The 24747-nt window shown below is 42.3% G+C and overlaps 1 protein-coding gene across 1 annotated transcript in view; it reads left to right on the forward strand.

Annotated features, from left to right (window-relative positions):
• Window positions 1-4747: 4747 nt before the first annotated feature.
• Window positions 4748-24747, forward strand: part of LOC148535159 (hematopoietic prostaglandin D synthase-like) — a 112408-nt gene continuing 92408 nt past the window's right edge. Inside the window, exon 1 of the mRNA XM_088464428.1 lies at window positions 4748-4889. Within this exon, the coding sequence (XP_088320554.1) occupies window positions 4757-4889 (133 nt within the window). The 5' untranslated portion in view covers window positions 4748-4756. The remainder of the gene's footprint in view (window positions 4890-24747) is intronic.

A 24747-nucleotide genomic window follows, 5' to 3' on the forward strand; every position in this document is an offset into this window, starting at 1 on the left:
CAGGACAACCTATTATGCACAACAGCAGCACAGCACAGCTCCCAGCACAGCCTCACAAATCACAATTATGCACAACAGCAGCGCAGCACAGCTCCCAGCGATCACGGAACCTTTCTAGAATCCAAAACCTGCGAGAATCCGACAGCGGGATGATTATGTTTTGCCTCGTTTTGAGATCTGAGTGAGACTGGAAAACCTGAGCCGACTCTGATCAGCCTTGTATCTGCTAAGTTTGGGTGGGTTCGGTTCTCAGGGAACTGAACCCGCTCATCTCTAATCTGAACCAGCTCCATTTTTTTTTTTTTTTTTAAGGTTTGAGGTGCAAGTTTATAACGTGCACCCTATTACGTTGCGCAAGTTGTATGTACAAAATGAAAAAACATCTGATAGCAAGTTTGGTCATTGCGAGTTGCAGAATTGCAGGAAACATGCTAGTTTCACATTGTGAGAGTTCTAAAAATGTGTAAGTTTAGCACACATTTTCCAAACTCGCACCCTATTACATCCCACCAGGTCTTTATCATTGGCAAACATACTTCTACTCATTATACAGCAATCGACCACTAAATTAATGACATTATTTAATTAACCCTTTTATGGGTAAATGGCCCCATAGCATTGGAGAGAATAATTTTAAGATGCTCAATGCAAATATAATTATATGGAAATAAGTAAAACCATATAATTAAATACAAATGCAGTAATAAACCATTCACAGTGAGTATGGCTCAGGGTTTAACTGGTTAAGAATCTTCAGCATCCCAGAGATTACATCATCTCTCACGCCCCTGACCCCTATTGACCATATTCCTGATATGGGCTACCTAAGTCTATTGTAATTCGCCATGTACGGCACTACGGCGAAAAAACCCATAACAAAAGTTTGTAAGGGCCATATATACCACAAAATGGGGAATAATTTATATAACACATGTAACTATGGGAAGGATGATGAGCCCCCCTCAGCTACGGACCCCATAGCAGCTGTACCCTTGACCTATGGTAGTTATGCAATCAGGCCGCCAAGAGCCAGGCGGGGTGACAGGGAGCATGGCCTAATCGTGGGAGGCGTGGCCACGCCCCCATATGGAAAAATGAAAAAAAAAAAAAAAACATTTTCACAGCACCGCATGTGATCAGCGTGATTGCTACCCCCATAGGCATAGGAGACTGCTACAGCTGCTGCTTAGCAGCTGCGAGCAGTCACCCACTGCAGCCCACAGCAACGTGTGCTGGACTGCTGTGATGTAGAAGGGAGGGGGTACCCGCTCCCCGCCCTCTGTGCATCATTAGCAGTGTGAGCCTGCTAGCAGTGAGTAAAATATATCCACACTGCATAATACAGCTGAGATCCGCACGAGGACGACCAAGGAATACATGTTAACAGATCCAGATATCTCTATTGCAAATATTTGAAAATGTATATTTAAACACATATCTCTATCTATGCTTAAACATATCTTTGCAAATATATGCAACAAAGATCTCTGGAGTATTCAAATCTTGTTGCTGGTATTGCAGTGTGCTGGAGGACATTCTTTCTATTTTTTTATAACACCAGAATCTATGAAGAACGTGGAACAGGTTTATTCTTTATATATACCAGCTGGGATACTCGCCGTTGTCCAGGTTGAAGACTGGACACTTAAGTATACCTGCAGCCTTTATTTGTTTATATTGTCCTCACCTATAACCCCATTCCATTGCTTGCTAACATTCATGCAAACTGTGGCATAACTACCGTGGGTGCAAGAGGTGTGCTGCCATGGTGCCCGAGCTGCCTCTGTGGCCCACTGCTGCCCTGCACCCAGTAATGCACACAAGGTGGGCCAGCCCAGTCAGGGCTGCCGTTGGAGGCACGGGTGTCAGCTGTGTGGTTTGGTGCCTGCTAGCTTGTGCACTGACAGGCAGCACCGCAGGTCATGAGACAATCGGAGCTGGCCGACCGGAAGCCAATCAGCAGTGGCAGCTCCTGATTAGCTGCCAGTCAGTGAGCTCCAATTGGCTCGCGACCAATGCTAGATTCAAATTGCGCCTGCTCTCTTTGCCACTGCCTTATGGTGCGCCAACTGTAATTAGCTGGTTGCTCAGCACCAAATCCACACATACTGGCTGCTGATGGCACACAGGAGTGACAGGAGGCGGGTGCTGTACTGTAGCATTAATTGCAGCACCTGGCTCCTGACAGTGAGGGAGCTGGCACTGCACACGGCAGTCCGTACCTATGGCATCCCTCACCATCCTCGAGTTATAAGAACAGGGGGTTTGGCCCACAAGACCACGGTCCTTTTTTGTCAATCCACGGCTTGGCCGCGTGCACTTCGGCTCTCCCTGCACCTGGTACCACCGTGGGGAGGCTTGCCACTGAGTTGGACGTGAGCTGGGAGACACATCTAACAGGTCAGCTTATTTTGCACATCATCACGGATAGCCGAGTACAGAGTGTTATTTCCATTATTGGAATTTTGGGCAAGATCGACCCCATTTACAATAACTTTTTATCAAAGTGACTTTTTTTAAATCTCTGCACGAGTATATGCACATCGGTGCATGGATACAATCGATTAGAACATTCAAGGAATTGTTTTTCTGGGTTTTTATTAATTTATACATATTCTTCAGTTTTTTTTCTGATAAAACAAATTGCCTGGATTCATAAAGGAACTTGTTGAACTCTGACTGATTCATATGAGATCAATAGACATTTGCAACAATTCTGATACATGTTGATACTAATATTTACTGAGTTGTTTTTAGACATGTACAGTACATTATAATTTGATGTGTTTAACGTAGATTCATTGTGATACTTTTTGCTATTCAATCTGATTAGGTTTATATTTCAGTTAGTATTTATTAACTTTACAACATATATTAAACGTTTTTTGAATCCTATTGCGTTCCCTTTTTCTGTTGCATCTCTGGTTCTTCCCAAATTAGGGGTTAGCCACCCCTTCTAGAGAGCTGCATTTGGATTCCATTTTTTGTTTTTAATTTTGTAATCGATTTTAAAGCCACAGGGCTCTGTCTTGTTTTCAGTTTTTATCTTGGGATTACTCAGGCAAGCCTAGTATAAATATATTAATCTAGTTAAGCTTGGGTGGAGGCACTAAATACACTACATACATAAGGGAGGATTACACTTTATAAACAATAAAATCTAAAAAGGTTTAAACAGAAAGTAAAGGGGTATAAATAAAACCATGAGATAGAACAAAATGGCATACAGTTGTTAACACCAGCACTGTCTACCATTCCCCCTGGGAAGAGAAGACAGAAAGGATCAGAGTTACTGACTGAGTGGAAATGCATTGGAGACAACAATAGTGCCAGGGTGATTGCCAAGAGGGTTGAGGGCATGGCTGCTAGGTGAACTGGAAAGTGATGAGGAGGGAGGGCAGAGGACTGTGTTAAGAATTAGAGGGAGAGCTGGTAGGGTTTAATGAACAAGAAGTATGCTTCCAGGGCAAATTGGAATTCCTGCAGAATGATAGACCTTCTCATAGGGCAGGGAGAGTGAGTTCCCGGGAATGACCGATGCATGTAAGAGGACTTTAAAAAAGGGACATTGAAAGGAGGTCTACCAAAAAAAAATAATTAATTCATTTAAACCAAAACCAGTGGTACTCAACCTCATTCCTCAAGATTTCCCAACAGGTCATGTTTTGAGGATTTCTGTCTGTGGTAACAGGCGGGGTAATTACTGACCCAACTTATACCACTTTCACTTTCAAAACTTGAAAAACCTGGCTTTTACCCGGCATTTCATACACAGGTTTAAAAACCCCCATGGGAGGTTAAGGGAGCAGGGAGGGGGGGGGGGGGTAGGTTTAGGCACCCCTGGGGGAAGGTAAGGGTTAGGCACTAAGGGGGGAACTTAGGGTTAGGCACTCCTAAGGGAGGGTTAGGGTGGGGAGAAGGGAGGGTTAGGGTACTTACCAGACGCCATTGGGATTTTCACCTTCCGGCATCGGTATTTCATCAGCCGGGACTTAGGTCTGGCGGTATGTCATACCGATTACTTTGCGATTAACCTGGGTATTTTTTCTGTGTGAAAGGGTCAACCTGGGTCGCTATCCCGGGACTTCATCCCTGGTGAAAACCACACAGAAAAAGGACCCATGTTGATCCGCAAATTACCAGGTTCAAATGCTTGACTCTGCAATTTGCTTTTCTGTGTGAAAAGGGAATACATAAGTTAATTCACATGTGCATAATTAAATAAATGCAAAAAATGACATGATTATTGGTTACTTGAGGGCGAGTTATGAACCACTGATCTAAACCATGCCCCTTTATCCTCTTTAACATAGACATTTCTATTAAAGTGATTACAATTGCAAGTCAATATATCTAGCAAAATGCTAATGTGGTTGCAAATTTTAATGTTTTCATCAAAATATCCGCTAATTCCTCCTATTTTTGTTTAGCTAGATATATACAGGTTTGCCACAGTAAGGATTAGCATTTACTACATATAGGTTCTATTAGTGAGATTATATCTTTTCTACCTGTAAAATTCTATTAACTTTTATGGCATTTGAATTGTCATTGAAGACTCTTTAATCAGTATTTTGTGGAAGTCACAATAAGCCCCATAAAATCTGGCTAGTCCTTGCTCACCGCTAACTTTGCTAAGTGCACTTATAAAAAAAAAAAAAAAAGGGCTCATCTATCAGGTTATCATATGTAATGTAAAGTGATGCCTACTCTTAATTCATATATTTATTTATTTATTTTATTACAGGAATAAAACATGCCAAACTACAAGCTCACCTATTTCAATTTTAGAGGAAAAGGAGAACTTATCCGTTACCTGTTTGCATATACAAATACGGAATTTGAGGATCACAGAATTGAAGTTAAGGACTGGGCTACACATAAAGATTGTAAGTGTTAACCTATTGCTGTATGACATACAGTACTGTGTTGTTGTTTTTTTTAAATTATAAGGCATGAATATGCTTGATATACTCATCACTAATTTGAACAAATTTAAATGTGTTGATGAAAGGTACATTACGCGATGAAAAATATATGCTATACACATCAAAACATTGTGCTCTGTACATTTTCAAGCATAGGGCCGAATTCAATTAGCCATGTTTTCCAGCTAGAAGAGATAAGCCTTTGCAATTGAATTGCATGTTAAGCAGGAGGACGCACACATAATTTACTGTGTGGTAAGAGTGTTATGTCAAGGTGCATTAAACTAAGATCTTACCGCAGCTAATTGAATTCGGGCCATAATGTATACATCACCATGTCCATTCAGATAAAATAGAGGCTGTTATCTATCAAATAAAAATACAGACAGCCATATCACACCTCATCATGCCACCATGTAAATATAAACTAGATAGCGCATGGCTACATAATACTCCATTTGAGTAGTTATTAGTTGAAAACAACCAATTACATGAAACATTCTACCACACTGAATATTCTCATCCTTAAAACTTTCAAGGTAGATCATTGTGGAAAACAACAGTTGGCCTTTAGCCCTAAGCATGTATATAACCCATTTAAGGCCACTAACTGTATTCTCTTAATTTCACTGCTATCTTATATATAAAATGAATTAGTTTGTTTGTTTGTTACGTATTCGGACACCCCTGCATGGGATGAAACTAGATGAAACTAACGCACAGTAGTCCAGTTGGATCCTGGACAGGTTTTAGGGGGGGCTAGGATGCCGGTCCAGAGAACTTTGACCCGGGGACCCTGGATCCTGGACAGGTTTTAGGGGGGTTAGGGCTCCAGTTGGGAGAACTTTGACCTGGGGACGATGGGCAGAACTTTGACAGGGCAGCCTGCTCTGGACCTTCCACTGTATGGATTTTGATGACAACTTCAGAGAGGGGTGGCAATTGATCTGGGATGTCTAATGGAGTGGTCGGCGTCCTGGTCAGACCTCATTGCAGAGTGAGACGGGCAACATTTTGACCCAGGAAGCCTGTTCTAGGCCTTCCACTGGATGGATTTGATATGACATAATAAAACATAATAACTTTAATATACACCACTGCAGCGACTGGGATGAAACAAGCGTGAGCTGGTTCAGTTGGATCTTGGCCAGATTTTAGGGGGATTAGTGTCCTGGTCGGACCTCCCATCGATGTACGCTGGTCAGAACTTTGACCCGGGGAGTCTGTTCTGAGCCTTCCACTGGCTGGATTTGGATGAAAACTTCAGAGAGGGGTGGCAATTGGTCTGGGATGTCTAATGGAGTGGTCGGCGTCCTGGTCAGACCTCATTGCAGAGTGAGACAGGCAACATTTTGACCCAGGAAGCCTGTTCTGAGCCTTCCACTGGATGGATTTGGATGAAAACTTCAGAGTGGTAACATTGGATCCAAAAAACACACTAGGGGGTTGAGCTCCCAGTTGGACTTCCTGTTCCGCCGGGGGCGGAACGTTGACCTAAGGATGCTGGCCAGAACTTTACAGAGAGGGTGGCAATTGGTCTGGGATGTCAAATGGAGTGGTTGGGGTCCCTGTCAGACCTCATGGCGGAGTGCACCGGGAAAAACTTTGAGTCTGGGAGCATGTTCTGGGCCTTCCACTGGGTGGATTTGAATGACATCACATAATAAAACTTAATAACTTTTAAGATTTAAACCCGGGCAACGCTGGGTCCTTCAGCTAGTAATACAATATAATGTGATCTCTGAATTTTCTCATATACCCTACTATTTAATACCAGGAGCACCATCATGTTACCAAAGCATAATCATGCTACAATACAGTAAATTTCTACATCAGGGTCCTTAGGTTATCCACAGGATACCTAGGGGTATAGGTGATGACATCAGGCATCGGGCACCATAGAGTTAAGTTTTCAGCCTCCCAGAATGCACTAGGGTCCCCCTCCTATACCCCACCCCCAAGCCAAGGCATCTCAGTTTCGTTGGTGCCCGGCTCAGAGTCGGAGCACCTGTTTAGAGGGGGACTAAGGATAGCCCCTGAAGTTTTCTTCAAGGCAGCTGTGGCTGCCCATCAGGAAGTACAGCATGGACAGTCACTACTGACATCCATGCTGTCTTCCCTACTCTCCCGCCGGTACGAGAACGCCGGTACTGATCCAGGGATGCTGGTAAGCATCTGGGATCACAGCTAGCGGTGACCCCAGATGTTTTGGACCATGGACGGATTCAAGGGGGCAGCAGGTAAGCAGCAGGGTCCCACGGTGGGTCCCTGCTGATCAAATGGTCCAGAGTCCACAGGCAGGGGGCTCCCTGGAGACTAGCTTCAGCGTGGAGCCAGGTAACCAACCTGTGCTTCCACTACCCCCCTGGGACAGCGGACCGCAGCTGAGCGGTAGCGCTGCGGTGCCCCAGGGGTTAATTGCATGCCAGGGGAGCGCGCCTTCCCTGTACACAGCCGGCTGCACACAGCCCTCTCTGCACCTGCCGATTGGCCCTGTGGCAGCGCTCCTCCCCCAGGCCGGCCTCCTCTCTGCTCTTCGGTGGCCATCGTTGCAGAAGCATGGTGAACGCTGCTGATCGGTGGCATCATGGTCTGGGTCCCCCGGCATACCTCTCCTCCATTGGAACAGGTCTGTGTATGCAGCTCTGTGTCCTACCAGGCTCTGTGTCTACGTAGTTGAGGATCAGCGCTGATAGTACAGGGATTAATTCCTTTGCATTGTATGTGACTTCTGCTAGCGTCTGCTGCCTGTACTTTCACTTTCTACTGTCAGCCATTTCACTGTCCCTGCTCTACTTCTGCTAAAGCCCTTGCGGTGCGGTGATTGCAGGGTGGTTCTCCCACTATACTAATGAGTATCAGTGAGAGGGGCCACATACTTACCATCATGTCTGAGAGTAAATTTCCTCTCCAGCTTCTGTGTACTACGTGTAAGGTACCAATAGCAGAGGGGGAGGGTAACGCGGAGGGGCTGTGTCGGCAGTGTTTTTTATTGGCGCGACCAATTTCTGTCATGGCTCCGGTACAGGAACCGCCCTGGGCTTGTTTCGCCAAAGCGCTTACAACCCTAGTGGGATAGTTAGCTCCGCAACCTGCATTCTCACCGATGGGATTGTCCCAGCAGTCAGTGGTGTCGTCACCCATGCAGGGGTTCCCGAGACAACTGATGGTACCCCACAATCTCCCTATTTCCCCTCCTCAGGTCTCTCAGCCTGCGTGGGTTAATTCACTGACAAGTTCTGTACAGCATTTGTCGGACGTGTTACAAGGGGAGTCTGTGTTGCGGCCTCACAAGCGGCCGGTGGCGTCTCTGTCTGCTCCTTATGAGGATGATGACGTGACGACCGATGATGGGGAGATTCTGGATCTTTCTGACCAAGAACCTCTCCGTACTAAAGAGTCGGACGCTAAGTCTAAGGTTTATATTCCTGGCCTTATTCGTGCAGTCCGCACAGCTTTAGTTATTGAGGATGATGATCCTCCGGTGTCCAAGTCCAAATATGCCTTTTTCAAGGATATTAAGGGTGACGCCACAGTGTTTCCTCTTTCGGGTCAGTTAGTAGACCATTTAGAGGAGGCATGGAAACACCCTGGTAAACTCTATCAGCCTCAAAGACGCTTAGCGGTGGCTTACCCATTTGTGGACAATTATTTTTCTAAGTGGGAATCCCCTCCTCAGGTGGATTCTCATGTGACACGCCTAGTCCGAAGAGCCACATTGCCCATGCCCTCCATGTCCTCCTTGAAGGATGCTACGGACCATAAGGTGGAGATCTGCCTAAAGTCCATTTATTCCCTCGCAGGGGGGCATCCAGAATGGCTATGGCCGTATGTTGGGTAGCCAGAGCTATGGAACGCTGGGCTGATAGTTTGGAGGCATCTTTGGATTCTGACTGTTCGGCTGAACCGGCCGAGTTGGTAGGCAATCTCCGGGATTTGGCCACTTACATCAATGTAGCGGCCTTGGATATTAGTACCCTCACATCTCGGATTTCTTCGGCAGCGGTTGCTGCTCGTCGCACCTTATGGTTGCGATCCTGGAAGGCGGACACTGATTCCAAAAAGGGATTGGAAGCTTTGCCCTTTAATGGAGAAGTCCTCTTTGGTCCGGATCTGGACAAAATTGTGGCCACGCTGGCGGCAGCCAAGTCTGCATGTCTCCCGTCTGCTGTGGTCCCTTCCAGTTCGGGTGCGTCATCCACAGTTGTATGACCCATGCTCCAGGCTGGAGTTATAGTGCCTGTTCCATTCTCCCAGAGGGGCAAGGGTTTCTATTCCAATCTCTTTTTGGTGCAGAAACCCAATGGGTCATACCGTCCGATTCTCAACCTCAAGGCCCTCAACAAGTCCTTGCGGGTGCCGCGGTTTCGGATGGAGACCCTATGGTCCATCATTCTGGTGCTGGAACCTGGGGATTACATGGTGTCGTTGGACATACAGGACGCTTACCTGCATGTCCCTATTCTTTTGCATCACCAACAGTTCCTCAGGTTTGCAATCCGCAATGATCACTTTCAGTTCCGGGCGTTACCTATTGGCCTGGCGACAGCACCACGTGTGTTCACCAAGGTTATGGCGGTCATGGCGGCGTTCCTGCGGCTGCAGGGAGTCCACATGTTGCCGTACCTAGACAAACTTTTGTTGGTAGCAGGGTCTCCAGAGCTCCTTCTACGCCACTTGGATCTGACAATTGCAGTACTGCAACGGCACGGCTGGTTGATAAACTGGCAAAAGTACACCCTGATGCCATCTCAGAGAATTCTGCACCTCAGAGCCTTATTGGATTCCAGTCAGCAGAGGATCTTTGTGATGGGGAAAAGATCTCTGCCTTGCAGTTCAGGGTGCGCAGTTGTGTGCAGAGTGGCCGTGTGTCTCTACACTCGGCGATGAGGTTACTGGGTTCCATGGTGTCAGTATTCGACATGGTGGAATATGCCCAGTTTCACTCCAGACCTCTGCAGCAATTGATCCTGTCCAAATGGAATGGACTGCCTCAGAGTCTAAAATCCCAGATGATGGTGCTCACTCCGGAAGTTCGCCTGTCCCTTGCCTGGTGGTTGCAGATGACCCATCTCAACAAGGGTCGTCCATTTTGGGTGGCGAACTGGGTCCTATTGACAACGGACGCCAGCCTTTGGGGCTGGGGAGCGGTCATGGGTCCATACTTGTTCCAGGGCAGGTGGACTTAGGCAGAACAGGAGCTTCCAATAAACATCTTGGAACTCCGCACGATTTTCAAGGCTCTCCAGCAGGCACGTTGGTTTCTCCAAGGTCACCCCGTGCAGGTCCAGTCGGACAACGCCACCACCGTGGCCTACATAAATCGGCAAGGAGGAACCCGAAGTCGGGCAGCACTCGTAGAGGTGTCCTGCATTCTGGTCTGGGCAGAGTGCAATCTCCCGGCCATATCAGCAGTATTCATCCCGGGAGTCCTCAACTGGGAGGCGGACTTTCTCAGTCACCAGGACGTTCATCCGGGGGAGTGGTCTCTGCACCAGGACGTCTTTCAACTTCTGGTAGACAGGTGGGTTCTTCCAGAGATCGACCTCACGGCATCACGGCACAACAACAAGTTGCCGGTGTATGGGTCTCGCACAAGAGATGAAAAGGCGTCTCTGGTGGATGCTCTGTCCATCCAGTGTACGTTCCAGTTTGTTTATCTCTTTCCTCCATTTTCCCTTCTTCACGGGTAATCCAGAAATTCAAACAGGAAGGAGGGACGCTCCTGTTGATAGCTCCTGCGTGGCCCAGGCGGCACTGGTTCTCAGACCTTCAGGGTCTGTCCATGGACATTCCTCTGCGGTTGCCGCTACGACCGGACCTACTGTCACAGGGTCCTTGTCTTCACCCGGACCTGACTCGGCTATCTTTGATGGCGTGGCTGTTGAGACGGCCATGTTAAGGTCCAGGGGTTTTTCCAGCTCTGTAGTACGAACTATGCTCAGAGCTCGGAAGCCATCTTCTGCAAGAATATACCATCGTGTGTGGCATATGTTCTTCCAGTGGTGTCGGCTGAGAGGTTATGCACCTCGGGAGTTCCGTCTGTCTAGAGTGTTGGCTTTCCTACAGGCGGGACTAGACCATGGGCTTCGCCTTGCTTCTTTGAAGGTGCAGGTGTCTGCCCTGTCTGTCTGGTTCCATCGTAGGATTGCTACAATCCCTGATGTGCGCACCTTTATGCAAGGTGTTCTTCGAATTCAGCTGCCATTTGTTCCACCGGTGGCGCCTTGGGATTTAGCTGTGGTCCTGAGGGCTCTCCAGAGACCGCCGTTTGAACCACTGGGCTCAGTGGACCTTAAATGGCTGACAATTTTCCTTCTGGCTATCGCTTTGGCCAGACGTGTTTCTGACTTAGGGGCTCTATCCTGTAGACCCCCTTTCCTGATTTTTCATGGGAACAGGGCAGTGCTGCGCACTCGTCCTGAATTTCTTCCCAAAGTTGTTTCTCATTTTCATATCAACGAGGAAATCATTGTGCCGGCTTTTAACTCACCTGACCTTTCAGTGGGTGAGTCCACTTTGGACGTTGTGCGGGCCTTAAGGATTTATGTTGACCGCACTTCTTCGTTTAGGAAGTCGGATGCTCTGTTTGTCCTCTATGGCTTCCGTAAAAAGGGTTGGGCTGCTTTAAAGCGAACTTTGGCAGGTTGGATTCGTATGGCCATTTCAGAAACTTATCTTCATGAAGGCCTTCCGGTTCCTTCCCCTGTGAGGGCTCATTCCACTAGGTCTGTGGGTCCTTCGTGGGCAGCTCGACGTGGTGCCTCTGCAGTCCAGATCTGCAAGGCTGCCACATGGTCCTCTGTCCATACCTTTGTGAGGTATTATGCGTTTGACACCTTTGCCTCTCAGGATGCTTCCTTCGGGCGGCGGATTCTCCTTTCAGCACAGGAGCGTCCCCACCCTTGAAGGATACTGCTTTGGGACATCCCCAAGGTATCCTGTGGATATCCTATGGACCCTGATGTAGAAAATGAGATATGGTAAGAACTTACCTTTGTTATCTCTATTTCTACGAAGTCCATAGGGTTCCACAGGACTCCCGCCCTGTCGCACCTGTGCTGCAGATGGGCTTTACTCTGGTCACCGGTTTTTCTGTCTCCCTCTGGTGAGAATGTGATTATTGTGTGTGTCCAGATCTTTTTTCTCTCTCTTCCTTCTCCTCCTCTGGCCTATGGCTTGGTACGTAACTGAGATGCCTTGGCTTAGGGGCGTGGTATAGTTGGGGAACCCTAGTGCATCCTGGGAGGCTGAAAACTTAACTCTATGGTGCCTGATGCCTGACATCATCACCTGTACCCCAAGGTATCCTGTGGAACCCTATGGACTTCATAGAAATAGAGATAACAAAGGTAAGTTCTTACCATATATCATATTTTTTGTATTCTTGCCTACATTTGAAGAAGCATTTCAGGGAGTAGGTGAATCACCTATACGTGCAGCACTGTAGGTGACATGTACTGTTATGCTGATAAATATATATATAAACATGTATTAACATCTACTTATGTAGCACCAGTAAATTCCATTGTGCTTTACAATTGGGAACAAAACCGTAATAAAACAAGACTGGGTGATTATAGATAGACAAAGAGGTACACAAGCTTATAGCTAATGACCACTCAAATGGCATGTATTTTAAACCTTTTTTATGTATATGCTTTATATACCCTTTATATAAAAAAAAGAGAATTACTAAATATATCTTTTATATTTACATTACATTTTATTTGCTGGACAACAGCCTGTATTTTATATGACTGGACATGGAGCCATGTACATTATGTACTGGAAACCGAAAGCAGCTTGACATCCCATCACCTAGCATGGTAACTGGTGTAGCAGAACCTTTAGACTCATGTTTTCTGCACAGACTCAAAAAATAAATGACAAAAGAATAACTAATAAGTGTCCTTCTCACTCTAAATTTGTAAATCTATAATTGGACCCCACCTCCCTATCTCTATTCCCTGGAGTGTGAGATAATTTTATCAAGGAGCAACATCACATCTCCTAACTGGGGGGCTCCAGTGAACATGTCAACATTCAATCAAAATGTCCAAACCAAAATGACGACTTGTTCTGTTTGTCAACATTCAGGGTGTCAAAATTTTGACCTTGTGAATGTCGTCTATAACAATGTCAACATATGGAGTTAAGGTTATGCTACAAATTAGGTTTAGGGTAAGGATTCTGCCTTTGAACCTCTATACACCCCTGCCTATACCTTCTGATATCCTGCCTATAAATAAACCTCTAAGGATGACGCTATTTTGCGTACGCAGTTATACAGTAAATAAAGACTCCAGACCTAGAACCTGTGGTTCCAAAGCACAAAGTATACAGTCAGTTACATGCTAGTTATAAGAACAATTTAGTGCAAAGGAATTATACAGACCCAAGTACAGTTATACATACGCAGCGCTCTGGACCAGATGTAGGCATCAGCAAGAAACCCCTCGTCAATCAGCATTCAGCATGAAGACTCGAAACCCAGGGTCAGAGCACACATATTTATACCCCCCAGAAATAGACAACACAATAGAGAAGTTTGTTGCTAATACCATTGGTCCTAAAGGAGAGGGCATATGTTAGAAGGCATCTAACAGGTTGGTTCAAATAGACACAGTCCAGCCTCTAACAACTGGTGGTCTCTGGTTTCCCGCCCCATGCAAATCCTAACAGTTGGTCATATAATGTACATTTTGTTACTTGTTGCTTGAAGTCTCTGCGGTCCATAAGTTGAGAATGCCTGCCTCTACATCGATGTTACTGGAATACTGTTGAGAGAGTACACATCAGTATAATACCAAACATGACTTACTTATCACGTATAAAACCTTAGTTACAAAATAATCTTTATTTCATAGCAATTATAGTAAATGTGCATACTTGAATCTTATACCTTAAAGCTTATGGAACCTTGTATGTGAATATGTAATGTGTGAGTATGTGGGGTTTGATGTTTATCTAGTTAGGTTTATCTGATTTGGGGCAGATGTGCACGCATGCAGCTAATAAATGGCGTTCGCATGCTGGGTATTGTGCATTCGCTATTGAGTGTCATGTTAGCAGCTTAACTGTGCGTAATGTGCGGTGTTCATGCATGAGATTCCATACACATATACATACAGTCAGGTGCATAAATATTGGGACATTGACAGAATTTTCATATTTTGGCCTCTATTCATCACCACAATGGCTTTGAAATTAAGCAAACAAGATGTGCTTTAACTGCAGACTTTCAGATTTAATTTGAGGGCAATTACATCCAAATCAGGTGAACAGTGTAGGAATTACAATGGTTTCTATATGTGCCTCCCACTTTTTAAGGGGCCAAAAGTAATGGGACAAACTAAACAATCCTAAATCTAACTTTCACTTTTTAATACTTTGTTGCAAATCCTTTGCAGGCAATTACAGCCTGAAGTCTGGAATGCATAGACATCACCAGATGCTGGGTTTCATTCCTGGTGATGCTCTGCCAGGCCTCTACTGCAAATGTCAGTTCCAGCTTGTTCTTGGGGCATTTTCCCTTCAGTTTTGTCTTCATCAAGTGAAATGCATGCTCAATTGGATTCAGGTCAGGGGATTGACTTGGCCATTGCATAACATTCCATTTTTTTGCCTTCAAAAACTCTTTGGTTGCTTTTGCAGCATGCTTCGGGTCATTGTCCATCTTCACTGTGAAGCACCGTCCAATGAGTTCTGAAGCATTTGACTGAATATGACCATAAAATATTGCCCGAAACACTTCAGAATTCATTCTGCTGCTTTTGTCAGCAATCACATCATCAATAAATACAAGGGAACCAGTTCCATTGGCAGTCATACATGCCCACACCATGACACTACCACCACCATGCTTCACTGATGAGGTGGTATGTTTTGGATCATGAGCAATTCCTTTCCTTCTCCATACTCTTCTCTTCCCATCACTCTGGTACAAGTTGATCTTTGTGTCATCTGTCCATAGGATGTTGTTCCAGAACTGTAATGGCTTTTTTAGATGTTGTTTGGCAAACTCTAATCTGGTCTTCCTGTTTTTGTGGCTCACCAATGGTTTACATCTTGTGGTGAACCCTCTATATTCACTCTTGTGAAGTCTTCTCTTGATTGTTGACTTTGACACATATACACCTACCTCCTGGAGAGTGTTCTTGATTTGGCCAACTGAAGGGGTTTTTCTACACCAGGGAAATAATTCTTCTATCATCCACCACAGTTGTTTTACATGGTCTTCCGGGTCGTTTGGTGTTGCTGAGCTCTCCGGTGCGTTCTTTATTTTTAAGAATGGTCCCAATAGTTGATTTGGACACACCTAATGTTTTAGCTATCTCTCTGATGGGTTTGTTTTGATTTTTTCAGCCTAATAATGGCTTGCTTCACTGATAGTGACAGCTCTTTGGATCTCATATTGAGAGTCAACAGCAACTGATTCCAAATGCAAATGTCACACCAAGAATCAACTCCAGACCTTTTACCTGCTTAATTGATAATGAAATAATGAGGGCATAGCCCACACCTGTCCATGAAATAGCTTTTGAGTTGATAGTCCCCTTTTGGCCCCTTAAAAAGTGGGAGGCACATATAGAAACCGTTGTAATTCCTACACCGTTCACCTGATTTGGGTGTAATTACCCTCAAATTAAATCTGAAAGTCTGCAGTTAAAGCACATCTTGCTTGTTTTATTTCAAAGCCATTGTGGTGGTGAATAGAGCCCAAAATATGAAAATTCTGTCAATGTCCCAATATTTATGCACCTGACTGTATATTTATATATATATATATATATAAATGGCATAAAGCTTGGCACTCCTCCTCAGTCAGTGATTTTCGGGTGCCCTCCGCAAGTAACAAAAAACTATAATGTAGAAAGTGATAGCAGCGGCACTCCTTAGTAATAAATCAATAAACAGATGAAGTTCTAAACTTCTTTACTTCAACGTTTCAATCTTTTGGATTTTCGTCAGGAAGATAACGAAAATCCAAAAGATTGAAACGTTGAAGTAAAGAAGTTTAGAACTTCATCTGTTTATTGATTTATTACTAAGGAGTGCCGCTGCTATCACTTTCTATATATATATATATATATATATATATATATATATACACACACATACACACACAGATCTCATTCCTTATTTACAGTTTCAAACTGTAATGCAAATGTGTTACCCCCAGCTGTGAAGCCGGGGGCCATTCTGTCTGGGTGTGGGACTAAAACCTGTTTAGGATTCAGACAAATTCAATTGTGTAGAGCAATGCCTGGGTTATATTACAATTGCCATAACTATACTTGCCTACATACAGGAATTCTCAATTTGTATGTAAAACACTCTCACAGTATCCTGGTGCATTGTCTATTCTATTTACTTTTCTCAGGGGCTGCATTTCTAGTTGTTTTTGGTAGATTAGCAAAAACATTGCTATCTGTACTTAGCTCGTGAGTTGTAACTTAAAATGGCGCTGGTCGCAAAATGGCGTCTTGCAGATTTTTGTTTCTAAAATGGAGTCTAGCTTCCATTCGCAAGATGGCGTCACGCACGCCAATTTCTATGCTGATTCCGTCTCAGCCACTAATCCAGCTTCGACAAGGGTTAGGCTGTAAGTGTTGTAAGCTAAATTACTACTGTCGACATTCTGAAAATGTCAACATAATGTCAGTAACGTTAAGAACATCATCATGTCGACATGCTGAATGTTGACATATACTTAACACAACTGAGGCTGCATTTATGTAGCGTGATTTTTGCAAGCTGGCACTTCTCTGTGGGTTTGACCTCAGAATTTAAAGCAGCACTGATATTCAGTGCAAAGCAGGCCAGGCTTTGCACTTAATATCAGTGCTGCCTTAAATTTTAAGGTCAAGAATGCCTAAAAGCAATGGTTTGCAAAAGTTGCTGCTTTGTAAATATACCCTCTAATGCTAAATGAAGCTGTACATCTCACACAATTTTAGGTGCAGAATAATTCATAATGTAAGAATAGAAATAAGGTACCAATGAGTAGAACATTTAAAACCACATTTAATAAAAAATAATCGTAACATACATCTAAGAACAGAATGATCAGCTTACCGTATACTCGAGTATAAGCTGAGTTTTTCAGCACATTTTTTGTGTTGAAAAAGCTCCCCCTCGGCTTATACTCGAGTGATGCTCCAAGACGAGGGCCGGTTCTCCTGTTACGCAGCTGAGTAGGGTGGCACATATTGGAGGGCGCCTCACTCAGCTGCGGGTCGTGGTGCAGACTGTGTCTCTGTGACACAGCTGCACCGCGTGTGTAGCGCTGACCTGACTGAGTTCAGTCAGCACTACAAAGTGCCAAACACACAGCTGCCGGCGCCAGCAGCTGTGTGTTTGTTGTAATTAGCAGCCGATGAGAGTCTGTCAGACTCTAATTGGCTGCTGCTGCTCCCACACGGGAGCCATCTTCCGGCTCCCGCAGTGGGTAATGGGAGCCGGAAGCGGGTAATGCAAAGCGGCCGGAGGAGCCGGTAGCAGCGTCGGGACCAGGAGCGGGGTTTCAGGTAAGTGTTTTTTTTTGTATTACCGCTACGTCTCTCTCTACTGGGGGGGGCTACTACTGGGGGCACTACCAGGGGGGGGTTACTACTGGGGGCACTACCAGGGGGATTACTACTGGAGGCAATACCAGGGGGGGATATTACTACTGGGGGCACTTCCAGGGGGGATTACTCCTGGGGGCAGTACCAGGGGGGCATTACTACCAGTAGCTGCTGCATTTCCCACCCTAGGCTTATACTTGAGTCAATAAGTTTTCCCAGTGTTTTGTGGTAAAATGAGGTACCTCGGCTTATATTTGGGTCGACTTATACTTGAGTATATATGGTATCTGGTTAGGACCAACAGCAAGAGGATATGGACCACTAACACCAGAGATACCTCAACACGTTTCATCAAGACGCCAAATGGCCAGACTACTTCAGGAGGATGTCTAGATGCCAACTATAGCCCCCTTATATACCTGAGCAAATTGTACCAATTACCTTAATTAGGGAGAGTCCAGCATCATCTCCACTGAGTTGACAATCATGGGTAGAAGGTCAATTATCATGTGGAACTATCATTCCAAATTATAAAAAAAACAAGGATCTCCACCATTTACTAGGAGTCCTATATACAATATGGAGACGGCCATTTTGCGTGTGATAATACTACACGTTTAATGGCTGTAATTCCCATATTATTTTTAATCCAATAATTGGCATGTATAAATATATATAGTTGGCCAAAGTGACATCCAGTTACAATAAAATGACAAGAATACAACTAAACTATACCTAAAAACATACATATAATCAACGTAAAAGATATATATATATACACATATAAAATATACTTTCTAACTACCTCTATACACAATAAAAATGGAGTGATTTCATATTGTTTGTTTAAACCATTTGGCTTTAAAGTGTTTAAATTATAGATCCAAAACATCTCCCTTCTGGATAACTTATTATCCAGATCTCCACTAGTATTCCACATTTGTTCAATTGCACAGAACCTCAGGCTACTGGGATCGGCATTATGATTATTCAAAAAATGTCTAGTCACCACATAATTATCTAGTTTGTTCCTAATACTCCTAACATGTTTTTGCATGCAGATTTTCAGTGGGCGCTTAGTTTTGTCCACGTACCTTCGTCCGCATCTGCACTCTAAAAGATAAACAACATAAGTGGTGTTACAATTCATAAATTCTTGAATTTTAAAAACCTTTCGTGTTGTCTATATTAGAAAAAGTACATGATGATGGATGTGCAAATTTACAAATAATACAGTGTCCACATTTGTGGAAACCTCGTATTTTTGTACCAAAAATGCCTTTATTCTGTTTCTTTATAAGTGGTAAGGAGCTAGGTGCTAATATATCTTTTGAGTTGCGCCCTTCTGAAAACCACCTGAGGTTTGTCCAGTAGAACCCCTGAAAGAATGAGATCATCCTTCAACAGACCCCAATGTTTGTGAATAACTTTTTACATTTTTTTCTCCTGGTCATTAAATTCTGTAATGAAGAGAACCTGGTCTTTGTTAGACTCATTTCTACTCTTTTATATTCTAGTAGGATCTTTCTTTCTAGGTTCCGTGTTTTTTTTCACAGCTTGCTTAGTAATTTCATCACGATAACCTCTATCCACAAATCTATTTTTATAAATATCTAGCTGACTCATATCAATATCCTCATTGTTACAGTTACGTTTCACTCTGCAAAATTGAGAAAATGGTATATTATCTTTCCTATGTTTCACATGACCACTTTTATAATGTACATAACTGTTAGAATCTACAGTTTTACTAAAATTCATAGTATTAATTACATTATTGATTTTTTAGATTTAACATTATCCTCGAATAATAGAGTCCTTATTAAAATTAGAAGTAAAAGGTTATATTTGTTCTGACTTAAATATATCATAAAATCATTAAAATTATTAATATATCGTCAATATATCTTTTAAAAAGGATGATGTTCTTTTTGAAGGCATTATCTCCATAAATGTACTTCTGATCCCAGCTCCCCATATGAAGATTGGCGAAGCTGGGAGCGAAGACGGTACCCATCGCTGTGCCGCAGATTTGTAAAAAGTAGTTTTCCAGAAATTTAAAATTATGTTTTCAAATACAAGTAATCAAATCACAAATAAAATCCTTATGTGCCATACTTAGTGATGGATCATTATCCCAAAATTCTCTACATGATGCTATCCCTTTTTCATGAATAATGGACATGTACAAAGATTGTACATTGATGGTAGCCCAATTAAAATAGTCCATCCAGGTTACCTCTTTTAAAATTTGTAAAATTGCAATAGTGTCTTTGATATAAGAGCTTAACTCTCCAACATATTTATGTAAAAACACTTCAACATATTCAGAGGTATTTGCAGTTAGGGGATCAATTCCCGATATTATCGGTCTCCCTGGTGGATCAATTAATAGTTTATGAATTTTTGGTAAAAAATTGGAATAACCAGATTTGTTTTATTTAAAAAAAATCATACTAATCTTTATTTAAAATCTTTTCTCTAAAACCTTTCCTTACTAAGGGTTCCAATTCCTCTAGAAAATTATTTGTTGGATCTTTAGGTAATGGCTTGTAAGATTGTGTCTCCTAACAATCTCCAGACTTCTTTTTCATAATTCTCGCGGTCCATAATTACTAGGCCACCTCCTTTGTCCGCCTGTTTGAATACCAAATTTTCATTGGATTTTAATGTTTTAAGAGAATGTTTCTCAAAATTACTTAGATTACTTTTATTTGATTTCTTAAAATTTTCTCCACATAAGTCTTTTTAACTGACTCATAGAATGTGTCAATATGACTACTCCTGGATTCTTGTGGGTAAAACTTTGATATTGGTTTTAAGCAAGATTTTGAGTTACTTTCATAATTTTTTATTACACCAGAGTCCTTTTTTAAAAACTTATTTAGATCTGTGAATAACTGAAAACTATTTGGTTGAGCTGTGGTGCAAAAGATAAGCCCTTTTTTAATAGGGAAATATCGGAATCGGACAGTTTGTTTGGACAAATTAAAGATACCTTGTTTATTCAAATACAACTTATCTTCTGGTATCTCGTGTTTCTCCTTTTTCTTATGTTGTATTCTCTGTTTTCCACCCCTCCTACCTAGTCTTCTATGAAGCCTCTTTTTAAGGGGGACATCCTGTACTTGATTGTCTCTGAACAGAGTATGTTTCTCTCTTACGTAAGGAGTTCCCGGAAAAAAATACTCACTGTCTCTATCAGACCCCAATCTGTTTAGGGCCTTATATCTATTGGACTTTTTGATTCTGGGGGTTATTACATTCTGATTAAAATATCTTTTAGGTCTGAACGGGACCGTTGTCCATTCACTATATCTCTGATTTTATTGAATTCCTTCTTAATGGGATTTTTGTTACACTGGTTTATTCTGTCAGTGTTATAGTCTAGTTTATCACGAAAAAACTTTTTTTCTTTGAGTGTGATCTCATCCTCAATTCTCTCAATTTTCCTTATTAGTACCACCTCATTTGCTTTAAAATCCTCACTGTTCTTAGAAGTTTCTAAAATCATTTCTTTATTTTTAATTTCTTTTTCCAACTTTTCCAGCTCTCTTTCTTTCTTGTGTAATTAGTTGCATCAATTTTATAGAGCAATCATGGATAGCTAGATCCCAGTCTTTTAGGAATTGGGCATTGTCAGTTTGAAACGTGGCTGTTTTTTGGATTCTCAAACACCTATGAACTCTTTTATCTTTAATATATTGTTCCAAACTAACAAGGGGCCTGATTCAGAGCCGTTCGCTATTTGCGGTCGTTCGTTCAAAAACAAGGGGTGGCTATTCAAATGATCCGTTCGCAAATTGCAGTCTGTTCCCACCTCTAAGTCTGAACGAGCGAGCAAAACATACGCTCGTTTATTTGATAAAAACGCCCCCTGGCCGCACGCACCATACGTCATGTCCGCTATTTATTAGATTAATCGAGTACATCGTACAGCGTATGAACTGCTCGCTATTCTTGTGGTTGGTGTTTTCAACCGCTATTTTGCGAGCAGTTCTGAGTTAAAAAAAACCAAGTGACGTGGTCACTTGGTTTGTTAATTATGCACTCCCTTAAAACGCCGTTTTGACCTTTAAGCACGCCTGCGTTCGGATCTCCACTCCCCGTTTTCAAGCACCTTCCCCTGTTACCACCCACATACACCTCATTCTGTCACTCAAAATAGCAGGCCCTCGCTATATTGCGTACCAACGATTTTTGGCCGCACTGACTGGTTCGCGCATGCATACTAAAAACCGTACGCATGCGCAGATGTGCGAACATCGCTTGGAACGAGCGTACTGCCGCTAGCGAGTGGCTCTGAATGAGGGCCAATGTCCCACCATAGTCTCACTTCTTTGGCTAGTAATTTTTCTAACTCCCAGAAGCTATCATCCAGATTTTTGTTAGGGTTTTCAGGGATATGACTCTGATCCTTATTAAAAATTCTTTGTAGGACATCAGATCTCTTTACATTCCCTCCCCCAAGCATTCTAAAAATACTCATTCTGAATAATCAGAACAAACCAATTGATTTGCAACAGCAGCCAAGATCACCCCGTAAAGCAACAAAAATGAAAACAAATAAATAGTGGTGACCGGCGCTATAACTGTAGATAGATGGCTAAATTGTCCTTTCCTTAAGACCCAATTAGTCAGATGAGAAAGAAGGTTACACTCCTCTTGTATAAATATATATAGTGGGCCAAAGTGACATCAAGTTAAAACAAAATTACAACAATACAACTAAACTATACCTAAAAACATACATATAGTCAACCTAAAAGATAGAAAGAGATAGATAGATATATATATATATATATATATATATCTATCACACTTTCTAACTACCTCTATACACAATTATACAGATGCTATAAAAATGGAGCGATTTCATATTGTACGTTTAAACCATTTGGGATTAAAGTGTTTAAGTTATAGATCCAAAACATCTCCCTTCTGGATAACTTATTATCCAGATCTCCACTAGTATTCCACATTTGTTCAATTGCACAGAACCTCAGGCTACTGGGATCCGCATTATGATTATTCAAAAATGTCTAGGCACCGCATGATTATCTAGTTTGTTCCTAATACTCCTAACATGTTCTTGCATGCAGTGTGTGTGTGTATATCAATGTATGTATGTATGTATGTATGTATATATATATATATATATATATATATATTTATTTTCACAGGTTTTGTTTACATGGTTATGGGTAATACTCTTTAACTGACAGTTGAAACAGTTGAAAAAAAAGTAATTTTTACCCACAAGTACTAGATAAGTTATACTAAATTATTAAGGGGCACATTTTTCAAAGAGCAAATCACTTTGCTGTCAGCAAAAACACTCATAGGGTTTTTCTGATATACAGTATAATTACTGTTTATACGCTTTATGAGACTGAATTGATTACTGTATTTTGATATACAACACTGTATATCTGTGTGCGTTTGAATTTGTATACAAAGTGCTGCGGTACAACGGCCGCAGATTTTTTCCACGTCAAATTCTGTTATGCTTCGCTTACAGATTCAGACTCAGTCGCACACAGATATACGAGTGTTGCATATTATAATCAGTGCATTGTTGTGAAGTGGTCTTGTAACTTTTTTTTGCAACTAAGGGGCGGATTCATTTAGAGGCGAAAAGTGCCGTTTGGAGAAAAGTTTTCGCCGACTTGAACTTTCCGCCTGTTTTCAAAGTATCTCCATATTCAATTCCAGGATGATTTCACCTAAGCGGAAACTCAAAGCATTGTAGTAGGCGGAAAAGTATCTCCAATGAATAGCAGGTGAAAAAAAGTACAAAATCGTTATTTTGGGGTGCAAAGGTGGGAAAACGACTCAACCCTTGGGACAGCCCCCCAAAGGAGAAATCAACAAAAACATAACCTCAGAACACCCCAAAAAAGACATGTAAAAAAACAATAAGGTGGGGGGACAACTATAAAAACTAACGAAATAGACTTCTTGGGGTGCTGTAAGGAGGGGCCAAGTGTTTTTGAGATTGCAGGTACATGTATGAGGGTGTTTTTTCACATTTTAAAAAGTTCACTTTAGAGACACAAAAATATGCTACAGTAGTACCTATTTTCAAGTACCCCAAATTTGACAGGACTATTTATTTTCACCTAAAAATACTGTTTTCTACAATTTTTCAGCACTTTCACAAATAAGCAGATATAAAGCTTTGAAAACAAATTAATGACACAAAGTACCTTTAATTAGGGCTAATGGTACACATCTGTACTGATTTCCAGTGTCAGTGCATCTTATTTTGCGATACAGAAGCCGGACAGGCAAAACTTTTCTGACTTTTCGGCCCTAATTGAATCCGGCCCTAAGACGCATTTTTTGGGAAAAAAGATGCAAAATAACGACACCACTAAGAGCGACTTACTCGCACCACTTGGCTTTTTGAGGCTAGGTGTACGAGTACACATCTGTATACTAGGCTTTAATCCATGGCACTCAACTATCTGCGGTGTCTGAGGTATGTGACTACACCATTTGAATAAAAATTAAAAACTATTGTTTCTAATAAAATTTTGTGGACACATTTTCTCTTGCACCCCATTTTCCCATATATAAGCCTATTCTCGGCAGCTAATTTCCCAGGTACTCATTAATTTATATGCTAGAGGAAGGTTCTGCTTCTTTTAGGATTGGGCAGAAAAGACTGCAACACCCGGCGCTTGTAATAATAACAAAACAGTAAACCTCAGTGATGGCTGCAAGCAATAGAGGTTTAGTTGGAACCTCAGAGACCTCAGTCTCTAAAACAACAAATAACAAAAGTAAGCTGCACCATACACTGAGAATGCAATGGATAGAAAATATGTAGAATGGTTTGCTATCGGTTATTCAACAGGAGGCTTGGTGATGTAATAAATAAAATAATTTAATGCAATACATCAATATACACAATAAAAATAATAAAAAACAAAGCATATGATTGTGCAAAAATTAAATGAATAAATGTAAAATCACAAGCAACCAATGTCAGGTGTGTTGTGATAGGGGAGAACTGGAATAAAATGGTTACTAATTGTAACAATGCAGGGCCGAGGTTCCACACCATAAGCTGTTGAATAGAGTTGTTGGTAATGCAACTATGTTGCTGGGGCAGTAATCACAATCCCATGGACAAGTGAATTAAGCAGCAACTCTGCTGATAAAATCAATGTTACACTACTGGCATCCCAGTGTGAAACACAAAGTCATACTTGAATAAATATGGTATGTGGGAGGATGAT

This window comes from Taudactylus pleione, unplaced genomic scaffold (genome assembly GCF_031769625.1).
Source record: "Taudactylus pleione unplaced genomic scaffold, aTauple2 ptg000055l, whole genome shotgun sequence".
Taxonomy (NCBI): domain Eukaryota; kingdom Metazoa; phylum Chordata; class Amphibia; order Anura; family Myobatrachidae; genus Taudactylus; species Taudactylus pleione.